Source organism: Lactuca sativa, chromosome 1 (genome assembly GCF_002870075.4).
Source record: "Lactuca sativa cultivar Salinas chromosome 1, Lsat_Salinas_v11, whole genome shotgun sequence".
Lineage (NCBI taxonomy): Eukaryota > Viridiplantae > Streptophyta > Magnoliopsida > Asterales > Asteraceae > Lactuca > Lactuca sativa.
This window is the reverse complement of record NC_056623.2, coordinates 103,785,113-103,805,111: the sequence shown is the minus strand read 5'-3', so window position 1 is coordinate 103,805,111 and position 19,999 is coordinate 103,785,113. Positions and strand designations below refer to the sequence as shown.

General features: G+C 35.4%; 3 protein-coding genes across 3 annotated transcripts; all 3 read left to right on the top strand.

Annotated features, from left to right (window-relative positions):
- The first annotated feature begins 856 nt into the window (after nucleotides 1-856).
- Nucleotides 857-14,322, top strand: LOC111909807 (toll/interleukin-1 receptor-like protein). Its single transcript, XM_052766220.1, has 2 exons — nucleotides 857-1,383; nucleotides 14,073-14,322. The coding sequence occupies exons 1-2, from the start codon at nucleotides 857-859 to the stop codon at nucleotides 14,320-14,322; spliced, it is 777 nt and encodes a 258-aa protein (XP_052622180.1).
- Nucleotides 14,323-14,500: 178 nt separating this feature from the next.
- LOC122196121 (disease resistance protein RPP2B) lies at nucleotides 14,501-15,369 on the top strand. The gene is made up of 2 exons (XM_042898450.1): nucleotides 14,501-14,952; nucleotides 15,053-15,369. Exons 1-2 carry the CDS (start codon nucleotides 14,548-14,550, stop codon nucleotides 15,161-15,163), a joined length of 516 nt encoding a protein of 171 aa, XP_042754384.1. The 5' UTR covers nucleotides 14,501-14,547; the 3' UTR covers nucleotides 15,164-15,369.
- A 117-nt stretch (nucleotides 15,370-15,486) lies between these two features.
- LOC111909803 (disease resistance-like protein DSC1) lies at nucleotides 15,487-17,071 on the top strand. Its single transcript, XM_023905578.3, has 2 exons — nucleotides 15,487-16,364; nucleotides 16,448-17,071. The coding sequence occupies exons 1-2, from the start codon at nucleotides 15,654-15,656 to the stop codon at nucleotides 16,505-16,507; spliced, it is 771 nt and encodes a 256-aa protein (XP_023761346.1). The 5' UTR covers nucleotides 15,487-15,653; the 3' UTR covers nucleotides 16,508-17,071.
- Nucleotides 17,072-19,999: the final 2,928 nt, after the last annotated feature.

Here is a 19,999-nt window from a genome sequence, read left to right as displayed (position 1 = left end):
TAACTTTTAAGTTTCCAAGCAAGCTACAAAAGGTATGATCGACTTTAATCGAAAGTAGTCGTCGACCTAAGCAGTTATCGCGGTAAAAAACTCAAATAGCGTTCACCGTCTGCTATTGCAAAATCAGTTCTCGTGACGGTATAGCGGTGATGTAATGTTGTTATATATATATATATATATATATATTATACGATCATCACTAAAACGACTTCATGTTATTCATAAAAGCTTTAGTAGTTTAATACAAACTCATAATTCATACTCAAAATTAATGAGAGCTTTTAATAGTTTAACGATTCATCGTATACACAGATGAATGAAAAAATTACGTTCAAAATTGTAAGTATTTCCAATTAGGTCTAAACAGAAGAAAATTAGTCTGATATTTAGTTTGCGCTAAAAGAATTTCGTTTTATTCATAGGGTGCATGCAAAGTCTTTTTTTTTTTTTTAATTAAAACAACCCAATGTTTTCCTTTGTACAAATCGTGGTGCTACACCGCCATTCCAGTATCCAGAATCGTGGTAAATACTGGTATCCAGCCCAATGTTTTCCTTGTTTGACCCACTTGAAAGTATTTCTCTTTAAATAGTTTTAATGTATACGATAATACAACTTCTGGAATGCAACCAAACCTCATGAAAATAGGTATGTTGAATCTTCAAAGTCAGGTACCTCAAGTCAATTTCTTAGCAATTTACAATTTCAGTTTCTTAACTTATAAGTTGCCCAGAACTCTACATAAGGTATGATCCTTTAATCGAAAGACATGTTTGCCTTAGATTTCCTTTAAAAGTCCATTACTTTCAATTTGTTAGTCTGCTCTCAAATTTGTCATACTTTCCCATCATTCGTGATGGCTGTTCTTTCTAAATTTAGTGAAGGATCATCTTCTTTTACTAATGATTATAAATATGATGTATTTTTAAGTTTTCGGGGTGTTGATACTCGATATGGTTTCACTGATCATCTCCATAAGGCCCTCCTTGGTGCCAATATCTCTACCTTTTTGGATGCTGAGGAGATTGAAACCGGACAAGATCTGAAACCGGAAATGGAGAGTGCGATTAAAGAATCCAGGGCTTCTATTATAGTGTTGTCAAAGAATTATGCTAATTCATCATGGTGCCTTAATGAATTAGTACTGATCCTTGAACAACGTATGGCATGCAACCATATAGTCATCCCCATTTTTTATGATGTTGAGCCCACCCATATTAAGAAGCAAGAAAGTACCTTTGGAGTGCAATGGCTGAGCACAAACGCAAGATGGGGGCGGAGACAAATGCAAATAAAAAGAATTCAATGGGGTCAAAAGATTGATGGATGGATTCAAGCGCTTGCTGAAGTTGCTGATATAAAAGGGGAGAATGCAAAAGGCAGGTAACCACTTTCTTACCCAAAAAATTTCTCCTTTGATATTGTTTATTAACACATGAAATGTTAATATAGCATTCTCTATGTGCATTTCAGTAAGTTTCTTTAATATCATCAAATGAACATAACTTGATGTATTTAAATTGTATAATGAAAATGCATAAAACTGAATCCGAGTTTTTAATTATGTGAGCTCATCAGTTTATTTGTATAGATAGATTATACATCCTGAATTTTTTAGCAGTTAGAATAAAATATTGACTTCTGTGCATTTATTATTGAGCAAATTGTTGGAAATAGCAACCAACTTTGCCTCTTTATTTTTTTTTACCGATAAGGGCAATGTATTTTAACTTTTACCAATAAAGAACATACTCACAATTTTTAAAGATTATAAGAATTTTTAACTTGGAGTATGGAGAACATGCAACAAGTTACCTGTGTAAAGCATCTAACATATGATAATGTGTCAATACAAGTGTCAAATCAACATTCAAACATTACCAAGTGAGTAGAGAAATAAGATCACCGACTACCATTTCTCAAGTGGCCTGCAAACGAGATTTGCCATGCCACCTCAACTTTCATCTTTCAAATGCTACAAGGCATATTGCATGTCTCTTCATTATTTTTGGGTCCCACATAATTATTCAAAACATTTATCTTTTTTATATTAAAATTGAGTTAGTTTATGATCTTATTTGTTACATTAAATATATTTATGGAGACCATCAAAGCCTCCAAATTGTCACCATTTGGCCACTAAAATTCTAATCGTGCTATTTCTTACCACCTTCATCCGCATCATGCCGCTAAAATCACATAAAATGACGAAAATTACCCTTGTTTTTGTTCTTTTGTCATTTATATGAACATAAGGACCATTTTTCTAACATTTTTGGAAAAGGGAATGAGAGTTCCAGCCATTGATGATCTGCTCCAAACATCCAACGGCACCCACTCCTCGCCTCCTGTTGCTGTTGCTGGCCACCTCCTCACCATAGTTCCTTTCTCTTCCACCCCTCCTCCTCCAGATGAACTCATATATTTTATTGCCATGTTGCCACCAGAAAGAACTTAGATTTGTGATCACATGAGTTCATGAAGTAGAAACCAGAAAGAGGGATTGTCAGAAAAGACAAATCGATCTATGAACATAAAATTCCACCAGAGAAAAAGATGGTCTCCTTCTCCCTATTCCCGATTCTGCTTTCTATGTCCAACTCCCATTTTTTAATTTCTAATAATAAGAAAATTTTGATGTCTCTCTTTGGTTGGGTTGCTAGAGATGGTGGTGGTGGTTTCTAGATTTGCAGGTGATTGCTGGAGATGGTGCTGGTGGTTTGTTAGTTTTGGTCCCAGATGTTATTAAAAGAAGAAATTACACTTTTAGCCTTTGATGTTTATTAGTTTCATATTTTTGGTCCAATAATATTAATTTTCGAGAAGAAAACATTTTTAAATTCCATGTCAGCACCACGGGGATGAAAGTTGTCAGAATTAACCTACATGGCATGCTACTATGGTAACATCTCGAACCTGCTATATCTTAATGGTTAAATGGTGACCAAATTGGAAGTTTAAGGATTTAATTAGCACGATTAGAACTTTAATGGCCAAATGGTAACAAACTAACAATCCTGAGACTTTGATGTTCAATATAGTCAAAACATCTATACTTTTTACAATGGACTGATAAAACTTTGATCTTGGTTTTAAATTACATGTGGTGCCCTCAACCACATGTGGATAAAATAGATGGTGCCCTTGAGAAGATGTTGAAGATCATTATTTATAAGCCAAGATAACTGATAAGTTCTAACCCTTCATTAGTTCTGCTATTGAAGGGTTAGAACTTATAAGTTATTTTGATTAATAAATATGATAAATAATGATCCTCAATATTTTGTCAAGGGGCACCATCTATTTTATCCACATGTGGTTGAGGGCACCACATATACTTTAAAACCAAGATCAAAGTTTTATCAGTCCACTCAAAAAAAAAAAAAAAAATTGCCAATGGGTGCACCCCCCCCCCCCCCCCCCCCCCCCCATACTCTTCCCAATCTCCACTTTAGATCTGCCCGGTTGATAATGGCTAGATGTAGCAATTTTGATCATCTATCTGAAAATTGGTCATTTGTATTATATGTTATTTCTAGTGGGTCAACAAGGTAAATTTTAAAACTTGCTTAAAAACAAAACGGGTTGAAGTCTTCTAAAGTTTACTCAAACTTGCAAAATTTTGCATCGTTTTTTTCATAAAATTAATTGTATTTTGAGTAATGTAGATTTGTAATAATATTTAATATATTAACTATTTATGAAATTTATAATTATAGGCAAGTAAATACCGGCTGATAAACCTAACACAACTTCTTCATCCATTCTGACATGTAAATACTTATAGCTATTTTAAGTGCATCTTATGAGGTCATTCACAATAACCACCACTAAACCTATGGGATACCCACCACTATATCCCTCTTATTTATTTATTTTTAAATAATATATATATATATATATATATATATATTATTGTAGAGAGAAGTAGAGAGAGTTAGAGTGAGAGAGAGAGAGAGAGAGAGAGAGAGAGAGAGAAAGAGGTACATTGGTCGTTGTCTTGTGTCTTCCCCACCACGAACCACCACGAAAATGCCCGACCACGATAGGCCCGGGTGGTGCACACTGACCACAATCGTGTCCACGTAGACCACGATCCGGTTTGTGGCTGGTGTTTCGGATGGTCTGAGTTTGATTTGTTATATATGTTTAATATAGGTATTAGAAAACAAATGAAAGATAGAGCAGACAACAACTTATAAAAGATACTTTAATAAAATGAAACACGACGCTAACATGCCTATTTATTTCTATATATTAATTTGTAATGATTGGAAATTGTTTTTGGTATTCGTATTGCTATATCATCTTTGAGTTAGATACCATGTAAGAAAAATTGAAAAAAGCAAATGCCAACAAGTGACTGGTTTTTTAGTTTAAAAATTACTATATTTTGTAGACAGTTATAAGGACATTGCTATAATAGGTAAAATTCAAAATACATTGCCCATATCTCTGTAAAAAAAAAAAGCAGAAATTTGTTTTTGTAAATTTATGTTTATTATATTATAACTAACTCATTTAGATAAACCTTTTTAATAATGTGTAGATGCTTTTTATAAAAAAAAAGCTAATCTTGAACGGTTTGATATGCATCTAGTATTAACTATGTCATACTACATTGAAACCATAGTGTCTTTTATCATGATAAAACTGCAACTGCATTTACTTGCAAGCTGTAAAGGATAACCTATAACTAATCTGTGACATTTTGTTCACAATATTCATGCAAAACCAGATCAATAGTAATCAGATTTGGTAATTGTATATCCTTTCTTATTATCCTACGTAACATATACAAGGGATATATATATATATATATATATATATATATATATATATATACATATATATATAGTTACAATCTAGTCCCTATACTAATATTATCTTGTCTAATATCCCCTCGCAAGCTAATGCCAGGTACAAACATTAAGCTTGGACCGTAACCCCTCAAATCGTTGTGAATATAATGGTTTAGTAAATATATCAGCAATCTTATCATTTGTGGATAGAAACTGGACCGATAGATGCTTTGCTGCAACCTTCTCTCTGACAAAGTGGAAATCTACCTCAACATGTTTTGTGCGAGCATGAAAGACATGATTAGCAGACAAGTAGGTGTCACCAAGATTGTCACACCATAGAACTAGTGTCGACGTGACTGGAATGCATAATTCTCGAAGCAAAGTTTCAAGCCAAGTAACCTCAGCAACAGTATCGACAAGAACTTTGTATTCGGCCTCAGTGGATGAGTGAGAGACAGTCCTCTGAGTCTTTTGTTTTCTTGCAGACCAGGAAACAAGATTTTTACCAAGATATATACCATATCCCCCGGTGGATCGTCGGTCATCCGGGCACCCTGCCAGTAAGCATCAGAGTAGGTGGTTAGCAGAGGAGCATTATCATCACCATAAGCATGAATGGTAGTGTCGTGTGAAGGTGTGAGACATAAACCAAAGGTGCTAGTGCCATTAAGATATCGTAGAATCTGTTTAACCGCTGACTAGTGATTAACAGTTGGGGAATGCATGAACTGACAAACTTTGTTGACTACATAAGTAATGTCCGGGCGGGATAAAGTAACATATTGTAGTGACCCAACTGTTTGACGATATCGAACCGGGTTTTCAAAAAGAGCATTGTCACCAAGAGTGAGAGAGGTGCCAGTAGGAAAAGGAGTGCTAGCAGGTTTGGCATTAGTAAGATCTGCATGTTGTAAGATGTCTAATATATAATGTTCTTGAGACAAGAAAAGATCAGTGCCACAATAGTTAACTAGAAGCACCAACGAAGTATGAGAGAGTTCCCATGTCTTGAAGGGCAAAAGTCTCACTAAGACTCTGAACAATGTGATCAATAGCCCCCAGATTATTACCTGTAATAATAATATCATAAACATAAACCAACATATAAACCTGTGTACCCTTAGTCGAGGGTATGAAGAGAGATGGGTTGGTGTGAGATCCTTTAAAGCCAAGGGTATGTAGAGCACGAGACAGTCGATGGAACTAGGCATGCGGGGCTTGTTTCAGCCTATATAACGACTTATGAAGTAAACAAACATGATTGGGCTTGTGGGAATCAATAAAATCTGGGGGTTGGCGCAAGTAAACTTTCTCATGGAGATCACGATGAAGGAAGGCGTTTTTAACATCTAGTTGTCTGAAAGGCCATTTGTTTGAAACCGCAAGAGAAAGGACAACTCGAAAGGTGGTAAATTTGACAACCGGGCTAAACATGTCATGATAGTCAATTCTAGGTTGTTAATGAAACCCTTTAGCAACAAGGCAAGCTTTATAGCGGGTAATAGAGCCAATCTGATCACGTTTAATTTTATAAACCCACTTGCAATCAACAATGTTAGAGTTAGGCCGGGGAGGAACAAGCGTCCAAGTACCATTGCGAATAAGAGCGACATACTCATCAGCCATTGCTTGTTGCCAATAAGGATGTTTAACTGCAACAGAGAAGGTTGTGGGCTCCTATTCGATAGTAGTGGATGCCTGGAAGGACGAAGGTGTAAAGTGTTGCACCTGTTTTAGGTTTGGACGTAAATTTGCAGGGCGAGACCGAACAACAGATGGGGCTGCAGTAGAAGCTAGTTGGGCCGCAGTAGGAGCTGGTTGGGCTGCGGTATGGGTTGTTTCGACCGTAGGAGGGGCAGCTTGGACCGCAGGAGTGGTTGTCTGGGCCGTGGGGAAGGCAGATGTGGCCTCATTTGGAATAGCAGATGGATCGGTGTGAACATGAAGGCGTTGTCGACGATGTTCATAGGTGCGAAAAGGCTCGGCCTAGGGTAATGTTGGGGCTGGAGGATTGGGGTCAGGTATATTAGGGAATGGATAAGCTGACACATAAGGATCACATGGAGATGTCTCAGGCGGTACGAGTTTAGGTGCTAAAAAAGGAAGTGAGGTTTCATGAAACCGTACATGTCGAGATATGTATAACCTGTCTGTAGTAGGATCAAGGCACATGTACCCTTGATGAGATGAGCTGTAACAAAGAAAAATGCAAGCAATGGACCTATAATCCATTTTTTGTTGATTGTAGGGTCGTAGACGTGGGAAGCATTGGCACCTAAAAACTTTCAGAAATGAGAAATCTGGTTTACACTTAAAGATGGTCTCGAAGGGTGAGACATGAGAAGTGACACGAGAGGCCATTCTGTTTATTAGATAGACTGTCGTGTCAAAGGTAAAGTGCCAATAAGTATTTGGAACCCCCGATTGATCAAGTAACATTAATTCGGTTTCGACTACATGGCGATGTCGCCTTTCAACTAAGCCGTTTTGCTCACTTGTATGAGCACAAGAGAGGGGATGAACAATGCCAAGGGACTTAAAGAAAGTGTGAAGCTTACGAAATTCACCACCCCAGTTAGTTTGAATGGCCTTGATTTTTGTAGAGAATTGTAGTTCAATCACAACAAGAAATTGTTTAAATATATCAAAAACATCAGACTTGCGTTTAAGAGGAAATCTCCACATAAAACGAGAAAAATCATCCACACAAAGTAAGAAATAGGTATGACCATTAGTGGAGGTAACCGGGGCCAGACCCCATTGTCACACCCCAAAACCGGAACGGCGGAAACGTTTTGGGGTGGATGACGTCATGTCAAGTATCACAACATATGCAGTATAGTAATCAAAGTACAACAACCATTACATTAATGGTAATAGTTTTACATAAGTTACAGTTTATAAAGAGATCAAAGTAATACAGAGCTAGTATAAATGCAGCTCGGTTCTAGGCTGGCTTCACGAAAGCTCCCGGGTGTACCTGTCTATTGCTGACTTGAGAATACAAGTTATTTTGAAAGCGAGTATCAACATTTTTATAAATGCAGGTGAGTTCATAATTATTTAGTGTCATTTGTGTAAGTAAGCATTTTATTCAAAATGACTTTATAAAAGTAGTAGTTTATAATCAACGGTGTATTAGAGTCCTTTCCAGAAAATCCTATATTTTCTAAATAAAAGCAGTCTCTTACCAAGACTTGACAGAGTTATGTTTTAAAGAGTACTTTTCCCTTAAATACTATCATTACCAAAATACGGTAATTGACTTTAACGAAAGTAGGAGAAATCACTTGTAAAAATACAAGGGGAAAACAACATATGCCTCAACAGAAAATACTGCTGACTAAGGCAAAAGAAATCATAGACTCCCGGAGAGTATCGAATGAATGATACGCCTGGCTCAGTGTAACAAAAGCAAACACGGACCCCAGATGGTATCAAATGTACGATACCGCTAGCAAGGTCTAAAGGAAAGAAACATAGACCCCAGACAGTATCAAATGAAAGATACAGCTAGCAAGGTCTAAAACAAAGAAACACAGACCCCAGACAGTATCAAATGAAAGATGCAGCTAGCAAGGTCTAAAACAAAGAAACACAGACCCCAGACAGTATCAAATGAAATATACAGCTAGCAAGGTCTAAAAAAAAGAAACACAGACCCCAGACAGTATCAAATGAAAGATACAGCTAGCAAGGTCTAAAACCAAGAGTAATTCTAAGAGTGTTGTTTCCAGAATATAGTGTTAATTAGTGTTACCTTAAGGCCATGATTTATAAGGTAAACATGGAGATACTCGTAACCATACTGATTGACACTAGAGTACTTGACGCCCTGCAAGCGTCGGAATAAATATGACATTTGTCACCCCTTGGCTTGGTAGGTTGTGGACTGTAGCTACCAGTAAGGGTGCGGGAGTGTCAGTCACGTATAGATCTATACACACAATGCCCGCTCTCCCTATAGGAGTCTCTGGTTACCAACTCGACGACGGGGAGATCTGTGTCTTGAAGATGCATCTCGTAATCTGAATTCTATTAGAGACGTTGGAGAAATGATATAGACTCGCGGATGAACTGACTCCTGTGGAATTCTCGTGCTAGAAAGAGTGAATAGAGCTTCCTAACTATTCCTATAATAGTTACTAGTGTACCTGATCTACGAGTGACGAGTGGGAGGATGCCCTTGCTACCTAAGGAACATGAGCTGGCCGATGTAAACCTTTATGTCTATACATGTATACATGATATATAATTAATGTTTAAACGACCTTCGGACAGATATCTGATACCCACCAGACCACATCCCAATGAGGAAAAGGAAATAGGGCGAACTAGCCTTCCTAAGTCCTTTAAACATTATTTATATAACTATTCAAGTACAGGCATGCATTTAACGAAGTAGAAGCATTTAACGAAGTATAAGCATTTAACGAAGCAGAAGTATAGAAGCATAGAAGAAAACTTTGACGAAAACTTTGGAAAACCTTTAAACTTAAGAAAATTGTGACTTGTTATCCTTTTGTGAAATAGGCTTGAAGACCTTTGGATATCCTTTGAAAACCTTTCATAAACAAGTTTTGAATGTAATTTTGATAAAACAGTATAGGTAAAGAAAGCCTTTGTTTAAAATACTGTTGTAACTAGTTTTGAAGTAAATCATACAGCACAAGAGATAATTTGAGAAAAGATTTAAACAAGTAAAAACATTTCGGAAAACCATCTATGGTATTATACTTGGTAAAACAACTGAAAGTGTAATAAATCCTTGTGCATGCGGGTTATTAATCACATATGATTGATATGATAACTAGCATGTTTTAACTTGTATTCCTCCCATAAAAGCATGTAAAAACATTTAAAAGGTTAATTCAGGGGTATGAACTCACCTGTTGTAAGTGGATCGGGTGGAGGTATCAGTTGGGTGCTCGGTGTCAAGTGAAGACTTGAACACACTTAGTGACCTATTAACATATGGTGACATATGTTTACATAAAATTAGTAATTATAATACTAATTTAAACACGTAAACGCCTCCTAATGTGCGGAGAACACTTTGGTTAAGTGTTAGGGGTGTCCCGGGTAGCATCTAAGGGAGTGTATGGCCTAGTTAGGGAGTTTATTCTTCATGAGTTAACTCTTTATAGAGTTTACGGCCCTAAGACCATATCCCGATGAGTTTACGGTCGTAAACTCATGGGTGGTGTGTTCTTTGATGCTTCAAGGTCTTATAACACTTGTGGAATTAGGCTAGGTTCAATTCTAGGGCGTAGGAAGTGGTTTAGGCTCCAAATGGACCAATTTAGGGAGTTTACGGTTCATGAACACTCCTTGAGGAGTTTACGGTCTAAGGAGATGTTCTTGGGGAGTTTACTACCTTAAACATATGAGTTTACGGCAGTAAACTTATGTTAGTCCATGAATCATGTTTTTGGTGCATCAAACGAAGGATTACAAGGCTCTAGGCACTCATGGAAGCTTTTGGAGGTGTTTGAGGGGTAGTTTAACACCCAAAAAGGTGTTTATGGTCCATGAAGATGGGTTTACGGTCTAAGGATGTTCTTAGACCGTAAACTCATGTTTACTCCCCATTTGCTAAGATTTTGGTGTTCTAAGTCCTTTCATGCAAGCCTCTAAGTCATTGCTAAGCATTAGAAGTGGTTTGGAAGGGTTTTTGGGCATCAAAACCCTCTTCCAAGGGGTTTGCGGTTTTGGGATGCTCCCAAGACCATATACTCTTGTTCTTGGGGTTTTTGGATGATTAAGCCACGAATTTGCAAGTTAGATAAGATAAACAACAAGCTAGGAAGGTTAACTTACCGATTTGAAGCTCGAAGGGGTGATTTTTGACCAAAACCCGTTTTGTAGAGAGAGAAAGTAGAGAGAGAGTGTGTGTCTAAGGTGGGAATGAAACCCACTCAACCCTTATATAGAGTGGAGTTTATGGCCTGGTTGGGGTTCACCTCCGCGAACCGCGAACGGGGTTTTTCACAACTGTCGTTAATCACGGCAAATTTTAAAATTATACCGCCTTAATTTTGGTTCGCTTGACAAATATTATTTAAAATATTATAACAGGTTTAAATCCGGTCAAAAATATTTTCGGGATAAATTTGGCTAATTTTTGACGTAATTAATTTCGGCATTAAAACTAACGGAAAATTTTGGGTTGTCACACCCATATATCGCAAACAACAAGATCTAAAAAAATGTTTACTATTAAAACTTGAAGTAGATAAATGAAGTTTAGAAGATTTTCCAATATGACACGAATTACAAAAAGAATCTGAAGATTTAATAGAAACAGGAAGACAATATTTAGAGCACATAAAATTAAAAAGTTGTGAATGAGGGTGCCACAGCCGTTGATACCAAATATCAGAATAAGCTCTAAACGTAATGTATGCAACTTTGGGAAGACGCTGGAAGGACGGAAGACGGATGGAGTAGAGCCCATTGTCACTTGGACCCGTGAGGAGGGTAATTTTGGTAATATTGTCCTTCACAGCAAAAAAAGACGAGTGAAATTCAAAGAAAACATTATTGTCGACACAAAACTTTTGAACGGAAAGAAGATTCTTTTTAATTTCCGGAACATGAAGAACATTGGATATTGAAAATGTTTTTGAGGGTGAATAAAAATGAGTAGAACCAATATGAAGAATAGGTAAACCCATACCATTGCCAACATGAAGAGCATCCTCGCCAAAATAAGGTGTATGACTGTCTAGTGATGAGAGATCATGAGATACATGATTGCTTGAGCCAGTATCGAGGAGCCATGTAGTAGTTTGTGATCATTTTTTTTTTGCAAAGTTGGCAGTGGGCTGTGAGCGAGTACGCATGGTATTAGGATCTCGGTTGGGACATTGAGAAGGAATATGTCTAATACCGCACCGATTACATGTGCCAAAAACTGTATTTTGTGTAGTAGCCCAAGGGAAGAGCCTGATTACCCCCTAATGAGTGTGAGAGGTTGCCTCGGCCTCGTCTGTTGTTGGATCCGCGACCCCGAAAAGCAAGAGGGCGGGTGGTGTAGAACGCTTGAGGGCTGGAGGAAGGGGTTGAATTCGGTTGTAAGCAAACTGGTTGAGAAGCTGTTGAAGAGCTTGCAACTGATCAGTGGGTAGGGTAGTTGGGGTGGAGGTGGACTGGTTGGTGGTGGTGGCAGCAAACACGTGGCCACGATGAGGGTGGTTTTCCTGATCATGAAGTCATGATCAACAAGGAGGCCGTTAAGGTCTTGAAAAGAGGTAGGGGTTTGTCGAGCAAGAAGGTTGGACTTAAGTCCATTGTATTCTTCAAGAAAACCCGAAATCACAAGCATAATAAGATCTTTTTCTCGGTTCTCCAATGTTGGTAAGTGCATTAGAATACTCTTGAGCACGTAAGAGATAGGCGGAGGCTGTTTCATCAAGCTTCATCTTGAGTTTAAGAAGCTGTGTTTTAAGAGTATACTCTCGAGAGGATGATTGAGGAGCATAGGCTTGTTGTAAGGAAAGCCATAGATCCTTGGATGTTGTACCTTGTGCATGGGGATAGGAAGCTTCAGAGATAGTAGAGAGAAGAAGCATACGTACTTGTGCATAATTGGCTATCCAAGCGGCATAAGACAGGTTTGGCTGGGGATCAGCGGTGGTGGATTTTTCTGCTGCCGGTAAAGTTTAAGGTGGACATGGAATAGTAGCATCGATATATCCAAAGAGATTGTTGGTAACAAGAAACGATTGAATCATTGTCTTCCAAAAGCCATAGGTTGTAGGAGATAAAGTAAACAGAAACTTATGGAAGTTATGCGCAGTTTTCTCGGTTGTGGAGAAAGCTGTGATAGCCCATGATCAATAAATTGTGAGGACAAACCTATGTCGCTGTATGTTTTTTTTGGAATGGTCGGCTAGGGTTGTAACCCTAGGGAGCTGAGAACGCCTGCGATACCAAATCAGATTTGGTAATTGTATATCCTTTCTTATTATCCTACGTAACATATACAAGGGATATATATATATATATATATATATATATATATATATATATATATATATATATATATATATATAGGGTTAGGTTCATTTGAGACCACTTATATTTTGTGAGACCGTGAGACGCATTTGTTTATTTTTTTTTATTTTTTTTTTATTTTTTTTAGTTAATTCATGTTCCGAAAATAATATTTAAAAAAAGAATTTTTTGATTTTTCCATTTATTTTGCATTTTAAAATTATTTTTAGAATATGTACAGTGTAATATTCTATTTAGAATATTTCACGTATTTTTCAAAAAAAATAGAATTTTTTTTTTTATTTTTTTTTAATTTTTTTTAGTTAATTCAAGTTCCAAAAATAATATTTAAAAAAAGAATTTTTAGATTTTTCCATTTATTTTGCATTTTAAAATTATTTTTTAGAATATGTCAGTGAAATATTCTATTTAGAATATTTCACGTATTTTTAAAAAAAAAAACGGATTTTTTTTTTATTTTTTTTTATTTTTTTTATATATTTTTTATATTTTTTTTAGTTAATTCAAGTTCCGAAAATAACATTTAAAAAAAGAATTTTTGGATTTTTCCATTTATTTTGGATTTTAAAATTATTTTTAGATTTAGTCTCACGGTCTCACAAAATTAGAATGGTCTCAAATGAACCTGAACCTATATATATATATATATATATATATATATATATATATATATATATATATAGTTACAATCTAGTCCCTATACTAATATTATCTTGTCTAATAATAGTGAAGTTTGATCATACAAAAGCACCACAATTTCGTGACATTGTATTCACATTCATGCAAATATGATATCATTTTGGTGTTAAAAACTTAATTAAAAATAATACCTTATTAAGATATAATTTTGATTTGGATATTTTGATTAATTAAATCCCCAATCTAGTTTTTTAGTTTTTTTGATTTAGTTTTATGGCTCTTGTTAAAATAAAATTTCAGGCGAGAGACAGTTCATTGAAGAAATTGTGGATGACATGTACCGAAGATTACGTGTACCCTTAAGGGATTTTCTGCCACTACTTATTGGCATGGACTATTGCATCAAATTCGTTACTTAATGGTTGAAAGATGCCTCCTCAGTCAGGAGACATATTCACTATTTCAGGTATAGGCGGGATCAGGAAAACAACATTGGCATATATATATATATATATATATATATATATATATATATATATATATATATATATATATATATATATATATATATATATATGGGTTGCATTATCGTGAATTCAGCACATGCAGTTGTATTGAAGATATTAGTAAGAGATGTGCAAACAAGTTCAATGGGTTGCTTGATTTGCAAGAACAACTTTTCACTGACATTTCAAAAAGGGCTTCAGTGCAAGTTCATGATATTTTTGCATATACGTCAAAGATAGAAAATGCAATAGCCCGTAAAAGAATGTTTTTAGTTCTTGATGATATTGATAGTCTTGACCAGTTGGATGCATTGCTTGGAAAAAAGGTTTTCATCCAGGATGCAAAGTCATAATAACAACACATGACACATCATTGATTGAGAGTTTTGCACTATTCAAAACAAAGTTAAACCGAAGCATGCAAAGCATGAGCTTAGAGGCTTCTGCGAGACCGAATCACCACAACTTTTTTGTAATCATGCATTCATGTCCAATGATCCCAAGGCTGGATATCGAGAAGTAACAAAAAGCTTGTGAAGTATTGTGAAGGGCATCCACTAGCTCTTAAAGTTTTGGGCATGTCTCTACATGATAAAGATGTAGCTTATTGCGAGGATCAAATAAAACTACTAAAGAAAGAAAATGGTACCCTAATAAGTAGTGTTTTGAGAACGAGCTTCGACTCTTTGCCATCTGAAGATGATAAGGACTCGTTTATCAACATTGCTTGTTTTTTTGTTGCAATGGATAGACATGTTACTGAAACAATACTACAGGCACGTAATATAAACACAAGTGTTATGTTTAGGAATCTCATTGATAGATGCCTTCTTAGTATCGGATGGAATAACGAATTGGTGATGCATCAATTGCTTCAAGAGATGGGAAAATTCATAGTACGCAAAGAATCACTCGACAAGCCATGGAAGCGAAGTCGATTATGTTGTCATGATGAGTCACTTGAAGTTTTGAAAAGAAAAACGGTAAGAGGCCCTGTACACTTGTTAGCAACATTCAAGTCCAAAGTATTTTGTATTGTATATATATCGTTTTAAAAAGTATTTCCATCCCCTTTCTTTTTAGGGTACAAAAAATATCTGCGGCCTCATCCTTGACACGAGAATGCTTAAGAATGAAAAGCTACGTGAAACATCTGAGCTGGAAACAAATGCATTAAGTAAGATGGATGTTTGATGCTACTAAAACTCAATTTTGTGAAAATTAATGGGTCTTATGAGAAATTTCCAAAAGAGCTTAGATGGTTGTGTATGAATGGGTTTCCCTCGAAGTGTATTCCTTCTAACTTACCAATGGAAAATATGGTTGTTCTCGACATGTCATATAGTAGCATTGAATCATTTGGCGTTTGTTATCATAATCCACAAAAATCTACGATGAGGAAAAAGGTAATTTATCTCCATTTATTCTTTGTCCATGTTAAGCACGTATTTTGAGGACTATTTTAACTTATCTTCATTTTCCCAGTTGACTCGATCATGCTCAAAAGAAAAAAAGAGTGATTGGATCATTGAAGATTCTTAATCTAAGTTACTTTGAACAGCTTCATATTCTTGGCGGCTTTGATTGAATCGCTGCACTTGAGAGGTTAATAGTTAGAAATTGCATTGGCTTAGTTGAGGTTTGTGAATCAATTGAACAATGTGCTGAACTTCTTCTCATTGATATGAGCTACTGCAATAATCTTGAGAAAGGTCCCACCGTAGGCAAGCTAAAAAACGTTAAAACATTATTGCTAGATGGTTGTAATCTCAGGGAATCTCGAATCTCAATTAGGAATATGGATTCACCTAAGATGCTCAAGGTTAACAACGTTGTCATGGACACAAAAATCTCTTCCCGCGCCATATCATGTGATTCAAAGTTCTTTACGATTTCTTTACCAAGCTCTTTAGTAATATTGTCGCTTGCAAATAATAGTTTGTCCAATGAATCATTTCCCATGGACTTCAGTTGCCTATCCATGCTGAAGGAATTATGTCTAGATAATAATCCTATTGTTTCCCTGCCAAATTGTGTGATAAGCATTCCTATGATTGAAAAACTTGCTATGAGATACTGTCACATGCTACGTTCTGTCAAACATCCTCCACATACACTAACACATTTGGACCTTCGTATTTTTGAAGATTATCATGAGCGGTCGCTAGTATATGTTGCATTTGATCCAGAAATGTCCCCACTTCGGTTATCATTAGCGTGGGATTCGATAGCACCACCGTCATTTCAAATTGTAGGCATAGTCAAAATCCAACCAATAGCAGACATTGAAGAAAAGGTATTATGTAGCTTGGGCTGGAATAATTCCGACTTCCTTAACAAAATGCGTGTGAAAATTGGTTATATATTTCCATACCTAGAAGAATTTGTAATCCAGGTTTGCGCCAGTTAACTATTTCACTTTTTGTGAATATGTGTATTTGATCTATGGTGATTAATTTATAAGTTTGTATTTGGCAGACGTATTATGAATTTGGAATATTCAGCACCTTTTATGGAGGCGAATTGATGCCAAACTAGATTAAGCATAAAAGCAGGGTGCCATCAATATCATTTACCATCCAACCAATGCCGAACTCGGTTAAGCCATAAACGTCTAATAAACTCCGACGATTAAATTTCTGTTTTGTGCAGTCTCCTTCATATCAATTTCAAGATATATATTTTGATATAGTTGATTTGCCAATGATCAAAGTTAGTAATATAACAAAGGACTGCACATGGATGTACCATCATTACATTGATAAAGTCAGTGTAGGTCGAGAGTGTGTAATATTGTTAACCCATTGGATGTTTGGCATTAATGAGATGGAAGTTGGTGAGCACGTTACTATGACTGTGACAGAGTTGTTTAATCAAACTACAAAGGAGTGTGGAGTTAGTTTTGTATATGATAATGGAAAGACAAATGAAGGAGAGGAAGATGTGTTGGGTTATTACAAATCTTCGAATCACATCATTGGTGGAGATCTGAAACCATTTCACTTAAAAACTGGAGAGTACTCGCTAGACACCTCTCGGTTTTGGTATTACAATAATGAACAAGATCAATACAATTCTGATGGCATACACACCAACTATGAAGGTAGATATCATTTTTGTTAAAATATATATTTTTGTCTAGAATTTTTGTGCGAGAACATAATGAAGATCACACACGGAACACTCTTTTAACAAATATCTTACTAAAATTTTCTCTAGAAGAAAAACCATGTTTTCCTACATCACAATGCCCATTCGGTAGATGTGATAAAATATGCAAGTATCGAAACTCAAAAACTGTAGATACTTAGACACGTGTTAGTTCTCTAAGAGAATAAGTATTAGATATCATTTACAAGTTACAACTCATATGTACTTACTAAATATACTTATGTACTTTGTTATTCAAGAATCATGAATAATAAAACAATAACAACAACAACAATATATATATATATATATATATATATATATATATATATATATATATATATATATATATATATATATTCAATATTTGATTTCTTACTTTAACAAGAAAAAGACATTTATAGGGAATAAGTACTCTGATCAAGACTCCTAATGTATAAACAAGGCATAGTTACACATACATAAATTTTCTTTTCTACATGATTAAAATACCTATCAGAATGGGAATTGGAGTGTCTCAGTTGGATTCAACAAATGGAGTTGATCTTGTTAATATTGCTTATTGTTTATAGTTTAAGATTTAATGGTTAAGACTTAATCACATACAAGCTTTGCATAGTTTCAGACTTTCTGTAGTATATAATTGCATTACCTCATCACATATAAACTACGCCATAGTTTCCAACTTTCTGGAAGAGTATATAATTAAGGAGATTTTCGTATATGCCCTTCCTAAACACCTAAATATCGTATTTGCCCGGCTAAAACTACAAATATCGTACTTGCCCATCCTAATGTTTTTTAATATCATATATACCCAAATCATTGTTTTTGGTAATTTTTATTTATTTATAATTTTTTTTCACAATATTAAATCATTATAATTAAAATACAATTTGGAAGGACAATACTACCCTTGCTACTTGCTAAAAGATCATGTTTTCCCCAAATCAACACCTTATCACGATCGAGCCTGATCGACCCTTCCCTCCCTGATACTTCCGATCTTTGCGATCATTCTCCGCTTACAATCACTCGCTGGTCCATTCGATTGCTTCCCCAGTTGTCGCACAAACACACACGCATATCATTGCGTCCAATATCTGCTTCAAATAAGTCGCTGCTTTCAATCAGTGCTTCCGATGTTGTCGCCCAAACACACGCATCAGGTAGATAAAATGCTAATCCCTTCCCTTTCCTCAATTTCGAAATCGTTGCTGTTGTTTGATTTGTTCATACGAGCAGTCCAGCTTAGTTACTTTACAAAAATTCTGTCATCTTTGACTATGAAATTCCAAGCAACAGATTAATATTTCCCCTTTCTCCAGCTCGAAATTAGCCAATTGGGTGCATTTGTTTGGTACCCGAAAGATCTTGATAAATTGAACCATTTGTTTGGTACCTGAAAGATCTTGATAAATTGATTAATTAAACCGTTTAGGATACACAGGCCTTTGAGGTCTTTTGTTTAGGTCAGTTTCTACTTTCTAACCTTAGAGGGTATGTAATAACTGAGGCAGGTTAGGTAATGGGTCAAGATTATCCGGGTAAAATACAATTACAAAAGCTAATATTAAAAAAGTGAACCATTTTATCAAAAAATACTTTTGGGCAACTTTCAAACTCATCTAAAATTTCTGTTTCAGGAGTTATATTTGGTGCTACTCTTCTTGCAGATGTGATATTTGCTTTGGGATCTTTTGTAATGGCTGCTGCATGGAATCCATATGTGATTATATTTGGTAGGCTTTTGGTTCGATTGGGGATAGGTGTTGCATCTGTTACTGCTCCAATGTATATTGCTGAAGCTGCTCCATCAGAAATAAAGGGAGGTCTTGTGAGCACCAATGTGCTCATGATCACTAGTTGACAGTTTCTTACCTTGTCAATCTTGCTTTCATTGAGGTCGGATTTTTTGAACTCTTATCTTTTTTTTGTTATCTTCTTCATGATGCATTGCTTTTATTGATTTAGAATAAGATAATTTAAGACATAAATAATCACCATTATCAAAGATGGAGCAAAAGTTTGCTTTTATTGCTTTCACTAAAGAACCTTATCGTTGCAGGTATCAAGTTACCTTTTTGGAGACTGTTTTTCAATGTCACCTGAATATGTGATTGACCACGGAAGAAAATATACCCTCAAATTCACTACACCAAACGGATTGATCCACTACTCGTCAAATGAAGAGATAGAAAAAGAAGTGCTAAATTCAAGAATTAACATTGTACTTTGAGAAATTCATGAGCTATATTTTGAACTTTCAAAAATTTGTAATACTTGATTACAACAGCTATATTTTTTATCTCTATACTTTAATATTTAAAATTTTGGTCCTTAATGTATATATTTGACATTAATTATAGTTTGACCCTTGTTTTAAGTTTTGCACATTTTGGTGTCTATATTTTAAATTTTACATTAGTTACAATTTGGTCCTTATACCTTTCAAATTTGCAGTTGTTAACGTTTGGGCCCTAGATTTTAAATTTGCAGTTATTACATTTTGGTCCTTGGACTTCAAATTTACACATATTATAGTTTGATCCCTGGACTTTAATTTTGTAGTTACTACAGTTTGGTCCCTGGACTTTAATTTTGCAGTTATTACAGTTTGGTCCATGGACTTTAAATTTACACATATTGCAGTTTGGTCCCTGGACTTTAATTTTGTAGTTACTACAGTTTGGTCCCTATACTTTAATGTATAGTTATAGTCCCTGCACATAATTTTTTATTGTAGAAATGGTTGCTTGAAGTCACACTATATACCAATTTGACAATAAATACAAATCCATGAAAGAAAAATTATATCAAAATATTTATTTATGTCACGTACTAACAAAAGAATCCATTAATTGAACCCTAATTAAGAAC

Excerpts from the sequence above, each read along its gene's own strand:
- LOC111909807 (XM_052766220.1), top strand. The coding sequence starts at position 857 with ATGGCTGTTCTTTCTAAATTTAGTGAAGGATCATCTTCTTTTACTAAT. Across the intron at positions 1,384-14,072 it reads GGGGAGAATGCAAAAGGCAG|TTGTATTGAAGATATTAGTA; the intron begins GTAACCACTTTC and ends CAGCACATGCAG.
- LOC122196121 (XM_042898450.1), top strand. The coding sequence starts at position 14,548 with ATGTCTCTACATGATAAAGATGTAGCTTATTGCGAGGATCAAATAAAA. Across the intron at positions 14,953-15,052 it reads AAGTTTTGAAAAGAAAAACG|GGTACAAAAAATATCTGCGG; the intron begins GTAAGAGGCCCT and ends CTTTCTTTTTAG.
- LOC111909803 (XM_023905578.3), top strand. The coding sequence starts at position 15,654 with ATGAGCTACTGCAATAATCTTGAGAAAGGTCCCACCGTAGGCAAGCTA. Across the intron at positions 16,365-16,447 it reads TAGAAGAATTTGTAATCCAG|ACGTATTATGAATTTGGAAT; the intron begins GTTTGCGCCAGT and ends TGTATTTGGCAG.